Source organism: Suricata suricatta, chromosome 17 (genome assembly GCF_006229205.1).
Source record: "Suricata suricatta isolate VVHF042 chromosome 17, meerkat_22Aug2017_6uvM2_HiC, whole genome shotgun sequence".
NCBI classification, from domain to species: Eukaryota; Metazoa; Chordata; class Mammalia; order Carnivora; family Herpestidae; genus Suricata; species Suricata suricatta.
The window spans coordinates 36052660-36065450 of record NC_043716.1 but is presented as its reverse complement, the minus strand read 5'-3'; the positions used below and the strand labels follow the sequence as shown (position 1 = coordinate 36065450).

General features: G+C 56.5%; 1 protein-coding gene and 1 long non-coding RNA gene across 2 annotated transcripts in view; one reads left to right on the top strand and one right to left on the bottom strand.

Annotated features, from left to right (window-relative positions):
* SRCIN1 (SRC kinase signaling inhibitor 1) overlaps nucleotides 1–12791 on the top strand; it is a 68680-nt gene continuing 55889 nt past the window's right edge. Inside the window, exons 1-2 of the mRNA XM_029927023.1 lie at nucleotides 1–197; nucleotides 8511–8573. Coding sequence (XP_029782883.1) covers nucleotides 74–197; nucleotides 8511–8573 — 187 coding nt within the window. The 5' untranslated portion in view covers nucleotides 1–73. The remainder of the gene's footprint in view (nucleotides 198–8510; nucleotides 8574–12791) is intronic.
* On the bottom strand, nucleotides 10831–12081 carry LOC115281915. Its single transcript, XR_003904455.1, has 3 exons — nucleotides 11857–12081; nucleotides 11029–11216; nucleotides 10831–10920 (listed from the first exon to the last, which is right to left on the bottom strand). It is a non-coding gene; the product is annotated as an uncharacterized LOC115281915 (long non-coding RNA).

The following is a 12791-nucleotide window of genomic DNA, read 5'->3' as shown; positions in this document are numbered from 1 at the left end:
TGCAGCTCGGCTGGCAGGGCCCGGCGGGGCGTGTGCGGCTGCTAGTGCTAGCCCCCCCGCCCCACCCCTCCCCATGCAGCCCTGGCAGTGTCTCCGGCGCTTTGCCCTGGCCTGGTGGGAGAGGACAGCCGAGGGCAGCGCGCGACCTCCCAGGGAGGAGGCCGGACCGAGGGACCCTGGGGGCCGAGGGGAGCCAGGTGAGCAGGAAGAGGGATTGTGCAAGGATGAGATCCCTGACTGGTGGTTTTCGGTCTCTCTAAATACTACTGAAGCGGGAGGTCCCGGAGCCCCCAACTTTGAGGGAAGTGTTTCTCCCCACCTAACTGAAGCGCTTCAGGAGATGTTGGAGCTACTGTTGGTTTTTGGGAGGAGAAACAGATGAGGATTGGGAGTGGGGGATAGCTGACCAGACTTCAGGCTTGTGGGTCTGAATGTTCCTTGGTGTGGGGTTTGAGCACTTTGAGGGGTAACATTAGAAACCTTATTCCTGACTCTGGATATCTTAGTCTGGGTGACCTTGAGCCTATTGCTTTGCTGTCTAACTTCATGCCTCAGTTTCTCTCATTGCCTTCCCTATCCTTCTTGCTGGTTTTAAAGAATTGATGATGCATTTGATGGAGACTGTCACTAAGAAAATGTGAGGCTCTGTCATTATTGGTGGCAGCTGTCATGATGGTGGTTTTTCTGGCGTGGTTGTGCATGTGTATGTATGTGGGGGGCCGTTTGGGTCTATGCGTGGGGGGTTTTGCTGGTTCTAGTTGGTGTTAGGGCCACTGTGAGCAAGTGTCAGGGCCTGGCATTCACAACAGGAAGGAGGACTCCAGGGGAGCTAAGAGTTGTTGGGCTAGAGAGAGTTAGCTGGTGGCCTGGTACAGAAGCAAGGCTTGGGGGTGAGGGCTCTGGGCGTCAGGGGAGGGGGTTTCAAGAATAAGATCACCCCCCCTCCACCCAGATTGCCTGGCACCCAGGCACCATTGGCAGCGAGTGCAAAGGCTTTGCCCTGGCTTCTTGCCACCATGCCTTGGGGACAAGAGGGTCTTTGTCCAGTGCCCTCCCACCCCCACCCAGTTCCTTCCGCCCTTACCATGATGGCCGATTCTCTGTGATGACCCTCGGGGCTGGGATGGAGATGTGGGTCCCCCATGTGCTCAGGGGATCTGGAAGAAGCAACTCTGGTCCTCAGGCAGTGTTAAGTGGAGAAGGGGGAACTCTCCTAGGGGAAGGATCCCTGGGAATGAGGCATCAGGAGCCCTGTCCCCACCCCAGGCCTTCTGCTTGCCTCCTTGTTAATGGGCGGGGGTCGGGTGGAGAGACTCTGGGGTCTTTGTGGCCTGATTCCTGCTGGGCTCCAGATTTCTTAAAGATGTGCAAGGCGCAGCGCTGGGTGCTGGGATGCAGAGCCTCAGATGCTCTCTCTTTCTCTCTGGCCAGGGACCCACCCTGGAAAAAGGGTTTAATTAGAACCATTGATTCCTTCTTTGGCTGCGGGCATCGATCTCAACGGTGTGGTCAGAGCTGGGGGGTGGGGGTGGCATGGCTGCCGTCTGCCTGGTGCCAACTGGGCTTTCTCTGACAAAACCCAAGCTCTATTAGAAGGGGGGGGGGCTGGGCTCTTGAAAGTACCATGTCTGTTGGAGCCCCACCCCCACCACAGGTCAGGTCTTTGGGGAAAGCAGGGAGCTGGGATTGAGGATTTGAACAGCAGGATGGGTGTTTGGGGTTCAGGATCATCCTGAGTGGTGGGCCTGGGGCTCTGGAATGGATGGGCAGCTGTGGCTGGGTAGGATCCTAGGGATGGGAGTCAGGAGACGACAGGGGGCCTGTGGGTGCTGGGCAGGTGGAGAGTTCAAGGGAAAGACCTAGGGCTTGCCATAAAAGCTTCTCTTTCGAGGAATCCCAGGCACTTATCTCTTCCAGCCCTGGCAAGGAGATCCAATTTCTTCTTTTGCTTGTGTCCTCAAGGCCCAGAGAGGGGCAGAGACTGCCTCAGAGGCCCAGCAGGCCTGGGTGTGGCCTTTGAGCCTGGCTTCCTGACAAAGTGGCCCTTGCCTAGGCACAGAGAGCTGAGGGTGAGGCTTCTGGCAGCCTCGAATCTGGTCTCTGGACTTGGCGGGAGGTGGGGGACAGCATGTGCCCCCCAAGCCCCCGCTGCCTGCCGTGGGTGGGCTGGTGCAGGTGCAGGCTTCAATGAGCCACTCAGATGCTCTTTGAAGAATCCCTTGTTGGCTTCCTAGGGCCCATTCGAGCAAAGATAATAAAAATCTGGCCGTCAGCGGGTTTGAGGGCTGCACTCGCTTCCCCTTCTTTCATTCCCAGCTCTGAAAAGCAGAGATGAAGGCTTTGGATTTGGCTGCTGCCCCAAGGGAAAGAGGGAGGGAGGGAGGCAGAGGAGGAGGGACTGATTTCCTGGCAGCCCCTAGAATTGCTGGGGAGGTGGGCAGAGGGGCTGGGGCTTGGTCCCCAACTCCTGCCAGACAGCCTCGGGGTCTTGATGGGGCTCCCATGTCTGATACCCAGGCCCCATCTTTGTCCTTCAGCCCCAGAGGCCGGGAGCCCTCCCTCTCTGCTCCGCTGCTCCCACCGTCCCCCCCTCAGCCCCCCCTGCCCCTCAGTCTGCCCTGGTTCCTCCCCTTGGCCTCTCCTCTCTCCACCCCTCAGTTTCTCCTGCTCTGCACTTCACTCTCTCTCCCCACCTTGCCTCCCCTTTTCTCACTCTGTCTGCCCCCTCTCATCTGTCTGTTTCCCTCCCCCCAACATTGGTCCTGCTTTCTAGGACTGTCTGGAAGGTTGAGAAGCCAAGTTGGGGGTGGGGTGGAGGGCAGCCGCAGCCACTGGAGGGACAGGCCTGGGTTGACTATTACGGTCTGTCAGGTGGCATAGTTATCAGAGTCCAAGCAGAAGGGGCTGCTGAGCACTTAGAGACGTGTGTGTAGCGAGGGCGCCGTCCCCCTCCCCGCACCATAGCGGGCACCTTGCCCTGACATTGGGCTTCAGACACTCTGGTTCTCCTGCCGCCTTCTGCTGCTCGACTGCCGGAAACCAGCGCTTCTGGCCTCAGGCCCCTCTGCCCCTTTAGCCACACACATGGCCCCGGGCATCACTGCTGCCCTTGTCTACTCTTCCCTTCACACAGCCCCTCACTGTTTCTGGGTCCAGAGGTGGGAAGGGAAGTGCCCGAGAAGCCCTTGGCCCTATCCCTGCCCCTCATCCCCGCCCCCCATCCCCCCTGTCTCCGGTAGGCCTTCCTGGAGCCCCATTTAGGCCCTTGTGTCCCCTTTGCCATCTTGTCAACCTCCCATATAAAAGACCAGACCATCTGGAAACAGCACTAGACTCTGAGTAAAGAGACCTCGTTTCCATTCTTCCTCAGCACCCAAATGTCCCAGTGACCTTGAGCAAGTCCCTGTCTGGTGTGGGCCTCTTTCCTCACCTGTGAAATGAGGGGGCGTGGGCTGGATCATCTCCAAGGTCTCTTCTGACATTCCGTGGATGTTGTGTCTCTCTTCTGGGTGATTTGCATATGCTTTGCATATATTAATGGTGCCTGCTTGAAGGGGGAAGGTGCCACCCACAAGGACCAGAGTCCCACCCACCATTCCGACTTCCCTTGCCCATTGGTCCATGCTTTCACTGCTGGAATCTCCCAGGGGATGGAAGCTGAGGCCTGAGCATTCCCTGGGGAGGGTGGGTCTGGGCCCTCATTCTAGACATGCCTGAGGCAGGATGGGGGGGTAGCCCTAATGGAGGGGATCCCTACCCTCATCACTCCTGCTACAAAAGGTCCAAACAGGGAAGCCAAGTGCTGTGTGACTTTATCAAAGTTGCCTATGGCTACCATGGGGTGTGTGAAACCCCACTGAAGGTGGCTTGGTGGTCTCCCTCCCCCATTCTCAGGGCCTGAGCATCCGCTAGAGGTTAAGGCACTTAACTAGGTATAAGAATTACTCCTCTGGCCTCAGCTGCCATCCACAGCCCAGAGCCGCTCATTCCGTCTTACACTCCTGCCCACTTCTGCTCAGGCTCCCGGGCCCTGGGTGTGTGTGGGTATAACTTGGACCTGAGAGCTGCTCACTGAGATTGAGCTAGCTCATTGTGTATCTGGGTCCTGCCGAGTTACCACACCAAAGGTGAAGCCCCATGCTCCCTACGAGGGTCATAGATGTCATCAGGGAGGATCTGCTGCCCTCGGTTCTGTCCCCACCTCGGTAAGCCCAGCTGCTCTCATGAGGACTGCCCCTGCCACTTGGCTTGAGCTCTGTGTCTGGCACAGGCCAATGTCATGGGTCCCAGCTCCCAGTCCTGCTTCTGTTGCTCTCCTCCCTAAAATGCCCATCACACAGGACAAGACTGGGGTAAAAGTTGGCAGCCTGGGAAGATAATGACGGGTGACTGAGTAACGGTCAGACTATTTGAAGACAGAAGCAAAGCTGTCCTCCACCGCCAAGGAGGACTGAGCCAGGGAAATGGAGCCAGAGGGATCAAGGTTAGATTTAGTCTTAGCGAGAGGCCATCCCAGGGGGCAGATTAGTTTCTGACCATGGGATTGCTGGGAAGATTAAGTGAAATCATAGATGAAAATGTCCAACACATTGCCTGATACTTATTAAACACTCCGTAAATGGTGTGGGGGAGAGAAGGGATGTTTCTGAAACCGGAAGAGACCCTCCCCTAACCTTGAGGTTTAGGATTTTGTAGGGGATGAGGGGTTGGAGGGACAATTCCCAGAATTGTGTTTCTCCCACACTCGGGTGGCTGTTCCCCCGGAGCACCCCTCATGCCTCATGCATGCACTGGACACAGGGCTCAGCCGCCCTGGCATACCCTGCCCTCATCCTCTCTGCTGCAAGTGGGCAAACAGAAGGGTTTGAGGGCGAGAAAATGCACTTCTACCCTCCCCCCAATCTTTGCCCAGGACAGCTTGAAAGGAAACAGGCCCACGCTATAGTAGGAGGAATCGAGGTTAGATAGGAAAGAAAACCTCCCGGAGTGTGAAGGCGGCGGTGGGGTGTGGGAGGAGGGGTACTCCAAGGTGGGGTGCTCCCATAGTGTTCTGCATCTTTGACCTCAATGATGTGTGTGTGAACATGAGTAGGCTGGTGTTGTCCCTAAGGGCAGGGGACTGGTTGGCCTGACCTTTGAGATGACCTTTGGGCCATCCTGAAGAGCTCGATAGATCTGGTTTAACCTCTTGTGGCTGTGTGGTTGGCAGGGTACAGGGGTCCGTGATGGAGAGGGGTCCAGACCTGCTCGGGAGGAAAAGGGGACAGGGTATTCATTCTTTAACCACCCCCTCTCCTCCTGGGCAGAGAGGTGAAGTGCTGAGTAAAGAGCAAGCACTGGACCAGTATCGGGTTGCCTGCTTTCCCTACTGCTGTGTGACCGTTAGGCGAGTTAGTTGCCCCCTCTGGTCTTTAGTGTCCTTGGTATGGGAAGAGAGGGTGGAACTAGAGAATCTCTAGGGTCTCTTTCAGCTGTCACAAGTTCTACTTCCTTCCTCTCCCCTGAGATAACACATGCCTCGCCACAGAGAGGGTGGGAAGAATATTCCCGAGCTCCAGCTCAATCGGGCAACGTGGATATTTGGCCCAGGAGAACACTGGCACAGCCCTCAAGCTTGGGCACACGCACACACCCCTTGTGAACTGTCCCTCATGCTCCAAAGGCACATTTTGCCTAAGTTTCCCCTCTCAGCCCGGAGGATGGATAAAGGGAGTGGCTAGAAGATTCAGCTATCTGAGTCAGTTTTCTGCTCATCCAGCAGAACTGGCTTTGCTCCCTTCCATTCCATTCGGTGACTAGAATCCAGTCCGTGTTTTCCGTTGCAGAGGCCCTACCCGCGGGTGGCTCCTCGCCCCCACAGCCTTTTTCTGGTTCCGGGTGGCCTCAACCACCTGGCCCAGTTGACTGCATGTCCCGGTATGGAGTCACATAAGACTGGGAAGGAGCCGGGTTTTCACAAGCCTGCCCGCCTCACCTCTGCAAACATCCACATCCCCGCACACAGGCACACAGGCTTCCTTTCGGCCCCAGCCTCGGAGCTTGCTGGAGCCCTCAGACCCAGAGACCCCACAGAGAAGTCCAGACCCAGAGACCCCTGTGGAGAGGCCCTAGCTAGCGCTGTTTATGCAGAGCCAGCTCCCCCCACCCCCAGGGCCTGAGATAATTGCAGACACCGCGGGAGTCTGCGGTGTCACCCTAGGCACCGGCATCTGCCTCATTGGGGAAGAATTAACGAGTCTATCTCGTTGGGAAGGCATTCCACGGCTCACTGAAGCCCTTTCAGAGGAAGACCCAGCTCTTCTGCCTGCTCCCCTGAGCTGTCCCCTGCCCCCTTCACCCCTACCCAGGGGCTAGGCTGGCCCAATGAGTCCCTATTCTGTTCCCAGCCACTTTCTAAGTAAACGTTAGGGCTCTGAGGGCAAGTGAGGGCATTTAGGACTGACATAGACTCTCACTTTGCCAGCCCACTGACTTTCAAGAGTCTCCCTAGCCTGGGTGATTTCTGGAAGTTAAAAGGAGAATGCTAAGGGGTGAGTGGCTTCCTGGAGCCTCTTCCGTGGGGGAGGAGGGAGAGCAGGAAAGGGGCCCCTGGAGGGCCAGAAGTCACTTAAAGATGAAGCCCAAGAGATCCTGATCCGGCTTCTCCTGAACCCAACACCTCACCCCTCTACCCTGGTCCCTCCCTGATCCCTTTGCAGCCTGGAGTTAGAATCTTTCGCCTCCCACCCCTAGGATAGGCAGAGAGAGACTGCAGCAAAGCCTTCTCTTCCACTTGCTGTCCTTAAGAAATCACTTATCTGGAGCACGGCATGGAAAAAGGGGAGACAGCCCAAGCCTGACAAGGAGAGATGGGAGGTGGCTTCGTTCAGGGGTGCTCAGGCTCCATGTGTGTGGTTTGGGACAAGTCACTTCACTCTGCCTCTGAAGCTCACTTTCCTCATCTGTAAATTGGGGCCGATAACAGTGGTTTCTTCACATGGTGGGTACAGGATTAAATGAGGTAATTGAGGTAGGGTTCCTAGCACAATGTAAAGCTTCAACAAGTCATAATTTCTTTGTCTTCATAGTCCTCAAGTCCAAGGAAATCGTAATTTCTTTGTCTTCATATTCCTCAAGTCCAAGGGGGACTTCTCTTCCTGGAGGAAGGGGCGTACATGAAAAAACTGCTTTACTTAAACCCAGATCCTCACCTCAGCTTATCTGGGGCTGGGTCCCCGGAGCTGTCACTCAAGGCTGGTGGTGGTGGGAAGGAAAGCAGGCCTGTTGGGTCTTCACTCCCCTGCCCCCAGCCTGTGCTTCTCTGTCCATCTACGCCTTCCACGCGCCACCCTCCACCCCACTGCCTTGTCCAGGAAGCCCTCTGGGGCTAGATCCCTAAGCGAACACTCTTGATTTCTTCCCTCAGTCAATGTCCCAACATCTGGGCCCAACAGCTGTTTCTCCCTGGGATGCCTGCGTCTTGGGTAATCGGTGGGAAAATTGGAACCATGAGATTGGCAGGGGGCTCCGAGCACTCTTGCAGCCAGACGTGATGCGGGTAGGGATAGGTCTGAGCCAGCCAAGTGAAGGCTGTGCCTGAGAGGGTGCCCGGCGCAGTGTCTCCAGGAGGGAGGGGTCTGAAGGCCGCATGCCTCAGGAGGAAAGGCTAGACAGGGATTAGAGCAGGAGGGAAATGGGGTACAGTTAGGAGGGCTTCGCTGCAGGATGGGAGGGCCGCAGCCGTGATGGACGGCCGGGAGGGGTCCTGCACTGGGAGTGCTGGGTGGGTGTGGAGGCAGATGTTAGGAGTAAAGAGAGCTTCAGACAGTTTGAGGTAGGGGTGCCGTTTTTCAGCACAGCCCTTAGCACAGTGCGAGCGTGTGAGTGCTTGTTGGGTGTGAAATGCCTCTGTTTCCTCTGCTGCAGGCAGAGGAGGGAGTCCTTCCTCGGGGTGAGGGGGTGAACGGAGCAGACGGGGGGTCTCGGGCTGAGAGAGGTCCTTCAGCAGGGCAATGGTGGCAGGTTCAGGTGACGCGGGAGCCACCAATCTTCCAGCAGGGGGTGATCTTGGTCGGGGGACATGGATGGGTGCTCCAAGGTGCTATCTCAGGGATCTTATATGGGCACTCCAGTAAAAAGCCTGCCTCCGTTTCTAGGAGGAGAACCAGGCCTGGATTGTTGGCTGTCTGTCCTGGGGCCCTCCTTCTGAGGACCTCATGTTTTCTGTGTTGTCCTGCTGTCTGTCCTGTCTGTCTCCCACCAGTGTCTCTGCCCCTTCAGCCCCTGCTCTTCCTCCAACACCCACTCTCCATCCCACCTGCCCCTCCGCCCCCAGTGACCCCTAAAGGGACAACTCCTAAGGCTGTGCCTTGCTCTGTCCCTTCTTGCCTCCACCCCCCATGGCCCAAGGCTCCTGCCCTGGCCCATCCCTCGTTGGGAGCCCCACCCTGGGCCCCTTGTTCTCTCCAACTCCTCCCCTCTGGCTCTGGCCATTCATTCACGACTTTCCTCCTTTCCTGTCCCTCACCCAGGGCTCCAGCGTGCAGCGGGAGGGAAGCCTCCAGGACTCTGTTCCCTCTGTTTAAAGTCTCCAGGTTAGTAAGCCAGGAGGGAGGCCCCCCCCCCCACCATCCTGCCTCCCACGGCTCCTTAGCCAAATGCCTCTCCCCAGCCTAGAGGGCCAGAGATGGGGGAGGGGGGCTATCCCTGATGGGCCCAGGCCTTTGCCAGGGGTGGGGGCAGCAGAGACTTGACTCTGGGGAGGGCGACCTGCCTGGCAGAGGGTGTGTCTATGTGTGCATGGGAGTTAGTGCGTGTGTGTGCATGTACATGTGTGTGCTGGCTGCAAAGCCTCCGTATAGCTGGGGCTGGGAAGAGGGGAGGAGGCAGGAGCCCTCTGCTGAGGGGACTGGGGAGAAGGAGTCAGGAGCAGGTGTCCCTTCGTACGGAGGGAAGCCCACATTCCAGCAAAGGCCAGAGGATGGGAGATGGGACCCGGGATCATATCCTACCTCAGTCCAATTCTGTTTGGTGTATAGGCGCTTGCCAACCTGTGATCTTACTTCATTTATTCAATTATTCATTCATTTGTTTCTTCCTTTCTTCTTTCATTCATTGAATAAAGGTTTGTCGAATACCTTCTCTGTGCCAGGCACTGGACTGAGCTCTGGGTCCAACAGTGACCAAAACAGATAAGAGTCTTTTCATTGCTTAAGTGGAGAGCAAATAGAGGTCAAGGAGTTGGCTGGGTTCACTAGCTTTGGGGCCTGAGGCTATGCCTTGGCCAGCTGACTGTAGAGTACCTGTCCCCGCTCCAGAACTGTGACTCTGTGTCCGTCGATGCCCCTGTCCACCCTGGCTCCCCTGCTGTCAGCTGCTCTGTACCTTATGTCCCTGTAGAATGTCCCTTGACCTGGTGGTGCCCCTCACATAGTGTGCCCCCACCAGCTAGGCAATAATTGAGGCCCCAAGACCCTGATGACCTTGGAGACTGTGGGCAGCATCGTTCGGCCAGTGCTGAGGTCACCTCAGAGGGCCTCGGGGAGCTGACCCCTTACTTCTGTGGCCAGGACCAGGAGACTGGCACCTTGGACTTGAGAGCCAGCCTGACCTGGATTCAAATCCTCACTTAAGCCATTTATTTCCTAGCTGTATGGCCCTGGACGAGTCGCTTTCCCTCTCTGAGCCTCAGTGTTCCTGCCTGAAAAATGGCAGGTTGTCAGAGTGCCAGACTGGCTCAGTCAGTAGAGCAGGTGATTCTTGATCTCAGGGTCAGGAGTTCGTGCTCCACATTGCGTGTGGAGCCTACTTTAAAAAAATTGGGTAAAATTTAAAAAATGGCAGGGTTATGGAGAAGATTACAGGACAAATGGTAGCCAGTCCAGAGCCTGGCCTACAGGAAGGGCTACCCCATCGCTGGTTCCCTTTCTGCCCACACCCCCTCCCGCCCTGGGTTTGGGCAGCCTGTGCCCCGACACTGTCTGGCTGCTGCCCTGTCCCCCGCCTCAGGAGAGGGGCTGCAGTTTCCTCATCTTGGCTGTTTGCAGGCTGGAGTCCTCCAGTCCTTCTCCATCTCTCTGAAGGAGGCTGCAGCCTCAATCTGGGCGGGCAGCTGGGGGAGGCAGCCCTCCTTGCCACTGTGGCTGCTGCCGCCGCCGCCTTGATGGCTTTTTAATAACTTTGCTCGGAGACAATCTGCAGAGCGCTCGTTTGTCTGCCTCTTAATTAAAATTACCGTTTTCCTAAAAGAGCAGCAAGGCTGCTCCCCTCCTTCCCCAGCCCGTGGCCGCTGCTGCCAGAAGGAGGCAGGAGCCACTTGAGACTGCAGCCTTTCTCCTCTGCCCCCATCCTGGTCACGTGGGCTGACCCCCACCTTTCCCCACACCAACAGCAGAGGGGCCGAGCCTCAGCCTTCCTGGTGGGCTTGGGGTCAAGGATCCAGGAGGGAGGCCTGAATGCCCTCCTCTCTCACCCACCCTTTTCTGGAATACCCACAGAGGCAAGGAGCTCAATCCCTTCCAAGACTTGACTTCCTACATCCACCCTGGTCTACCTGCCCATCCAGAGCGGAGTAAATGGAAGTGGGTTTTGGCAAAGTGGGTGAAGTCGTATGAGAATGGGGTTGGGGGGGAGGCACCCATGGCGGTGAACGCAGTGGGGTCAGCGCCACACCATCGACTCCGGTTTCAGTTACCACTGACCTCTGAGGTTTCTTTGTGGGCTCCGAGTCAGCAACGGAGTGTAGGGCTGGCAAGGTGGGGGCTCATTTAGTCTTTGCTGAATTTGGGGAGGGGAATATCCCTGGCAATATGAAAATACTAATGACCAATATTTACTGAATGCTTGCTTGATAACACATGGGCCGTATGCTGGGCAAAGCTCTGTGCGTGCATCAGCTTATTTTATCCTCCCCACTGGCCTGCGGCCTCCATGCTCTTGCCTCTGTGTTGAGGGTGAGGAGACAGACCAGAGAGGTTAAATAACATGCCCAAAGTCACACAGATAAGCCATTATGGCAGCCTCAGCCCCCCACCCTCTCCTTCATCTTACTTTCCTCTGGAGGCCCTTCTTAGCTCTAGCCTCAGTCTCTCCTGTGTGCAGAGTGGCACACCTTCGCCTCACTTCCTGCAATCCGGTGACGGGGATTCCACTGAGAACTGACTCTGAGGTTCATCTCCACCTTCCTCCTCCGACCCCATTCCTGGTTCCACCCTGGGGTGTCCCAGGGACTCCGGACCCTGGAGTGGAGGAAGGGAGGGAGGGAGACGGAAAGTTAGAGCCTTCTCATTTCCAGACCTCCTTTCCTTGGCCCAGTTGCCCTCCACGTGGGGGAAAGACCATGGGGCCAGAGAAGTGCTGCTTGGTTGTGAGACCGGGGGAGGTGGGCTCCCCTTGCAGCTTTTCCAGTGAGGCCCACCAGATAAACCATTCTGGAGCAGTGGGGCGTGCCTGAGGTCTGGAGATCCAGCACCAGGAAGAACCTCTTTAGATATCTGTGTCTCCGTCAGCTCCCATCAGGCCCAGCCCCTCTCCTCTGTGACCCTTTGCTTCTGTGACTCCTCTTCCAGGAAGACTCCCTTTGCCACCTCCTTTTCTGCTCCTCCCTGAAGCGCCTCTCCCTGACCACCACCAGGCCTGCCCTTCTGAACTCCCTGTCACTGCCCTTATGGCCATGGGTTCCGAACATAACAGAACCTACTAGTGCACTTTTTACTCTTGGGGCAGCTAACGCAGTGCCTTCGGGGCCAGGAAATGAGTGCCACCTTGGGTGTGGACAATAAGGAGTGGTGGGAACAGGTGAGGGAGATGGCAGGTGCATCTTAAAGACATGAAAATTCAAAGAAACAAAACAGAAAGGCCACCAGCCAAACAAAATACCTGTGCCCCAGGGTGGCCCCAGTGGGATCCTCACTAAACTGTGATTCATTGATCACGGTTCCACACAGTAGATGTGTACTGGTTGTTTGTTGAGTGAATACATGATCACACAGGAAGTAGGCATGGTGCTAGATACTTTAGATTGTTCATTCTTCCTGTCTTCCCAAGATAGGCACTGGTTCGCCTGTTTTGCCATCGGGGAAACTGACATCCAGAGAAATAAATGACTTATTTGAGATCACATGCATGTGAAAAGGCCTGGGCAAGATTTGAGCCTTGGCTTGCTGTGTCATTCCTGCTCTGTTTGGTCACGGGCTTGCATTCATGTGACACGTGACACATGCATTCAGCATCTGCCCCGGGTAACAGGGAGCACTGTGTGGCCAGTGGCCACCCGGTCACCAGGCACTGCGTGCCTTTGTGAGGAGGTAGGGTTGAAGGAGGTGAGGGCTGCAGAGTCAGGGAGGGAGCGAGTGCCCCTCACCCCAGCACACCCCTCCTCCCTCAGCTTCCGGTCCCATCCCAGAAGCCCAGGGATGGTGGCGTGGTGACAGGTGCCGAGCTGCAGAGATGACAGCAGTGCTGATTCCCCCATAATTACAGTCTGATGAGACGCCAGAATTAGCCACTGCACGAGCATGGGATGCAGATATGGGGCACAGTGCCGGGAAGCAGCTGGGGGTGAAGGAGACTCTCCTTCCAAGCCTAGGACCCTCCAGCAGTAGGGCAGGGACAGCACTGGGGAGGAGGAAGTAGAATAGAAAGGAGGAAGCACTGTGTGGTTAATATGCATCAGATATTATCATGAGGGCTGCAGTTTTCCAGTCCTCAAAGTGGCCAGGCATTCCCCCGAGATGGCTGGTGGCTGGACAGGGCATCAAGGCCCTCAGGCCACTAAGCCGAGACTCACGGGCAGAGCAGACTGCCCAGTCAGG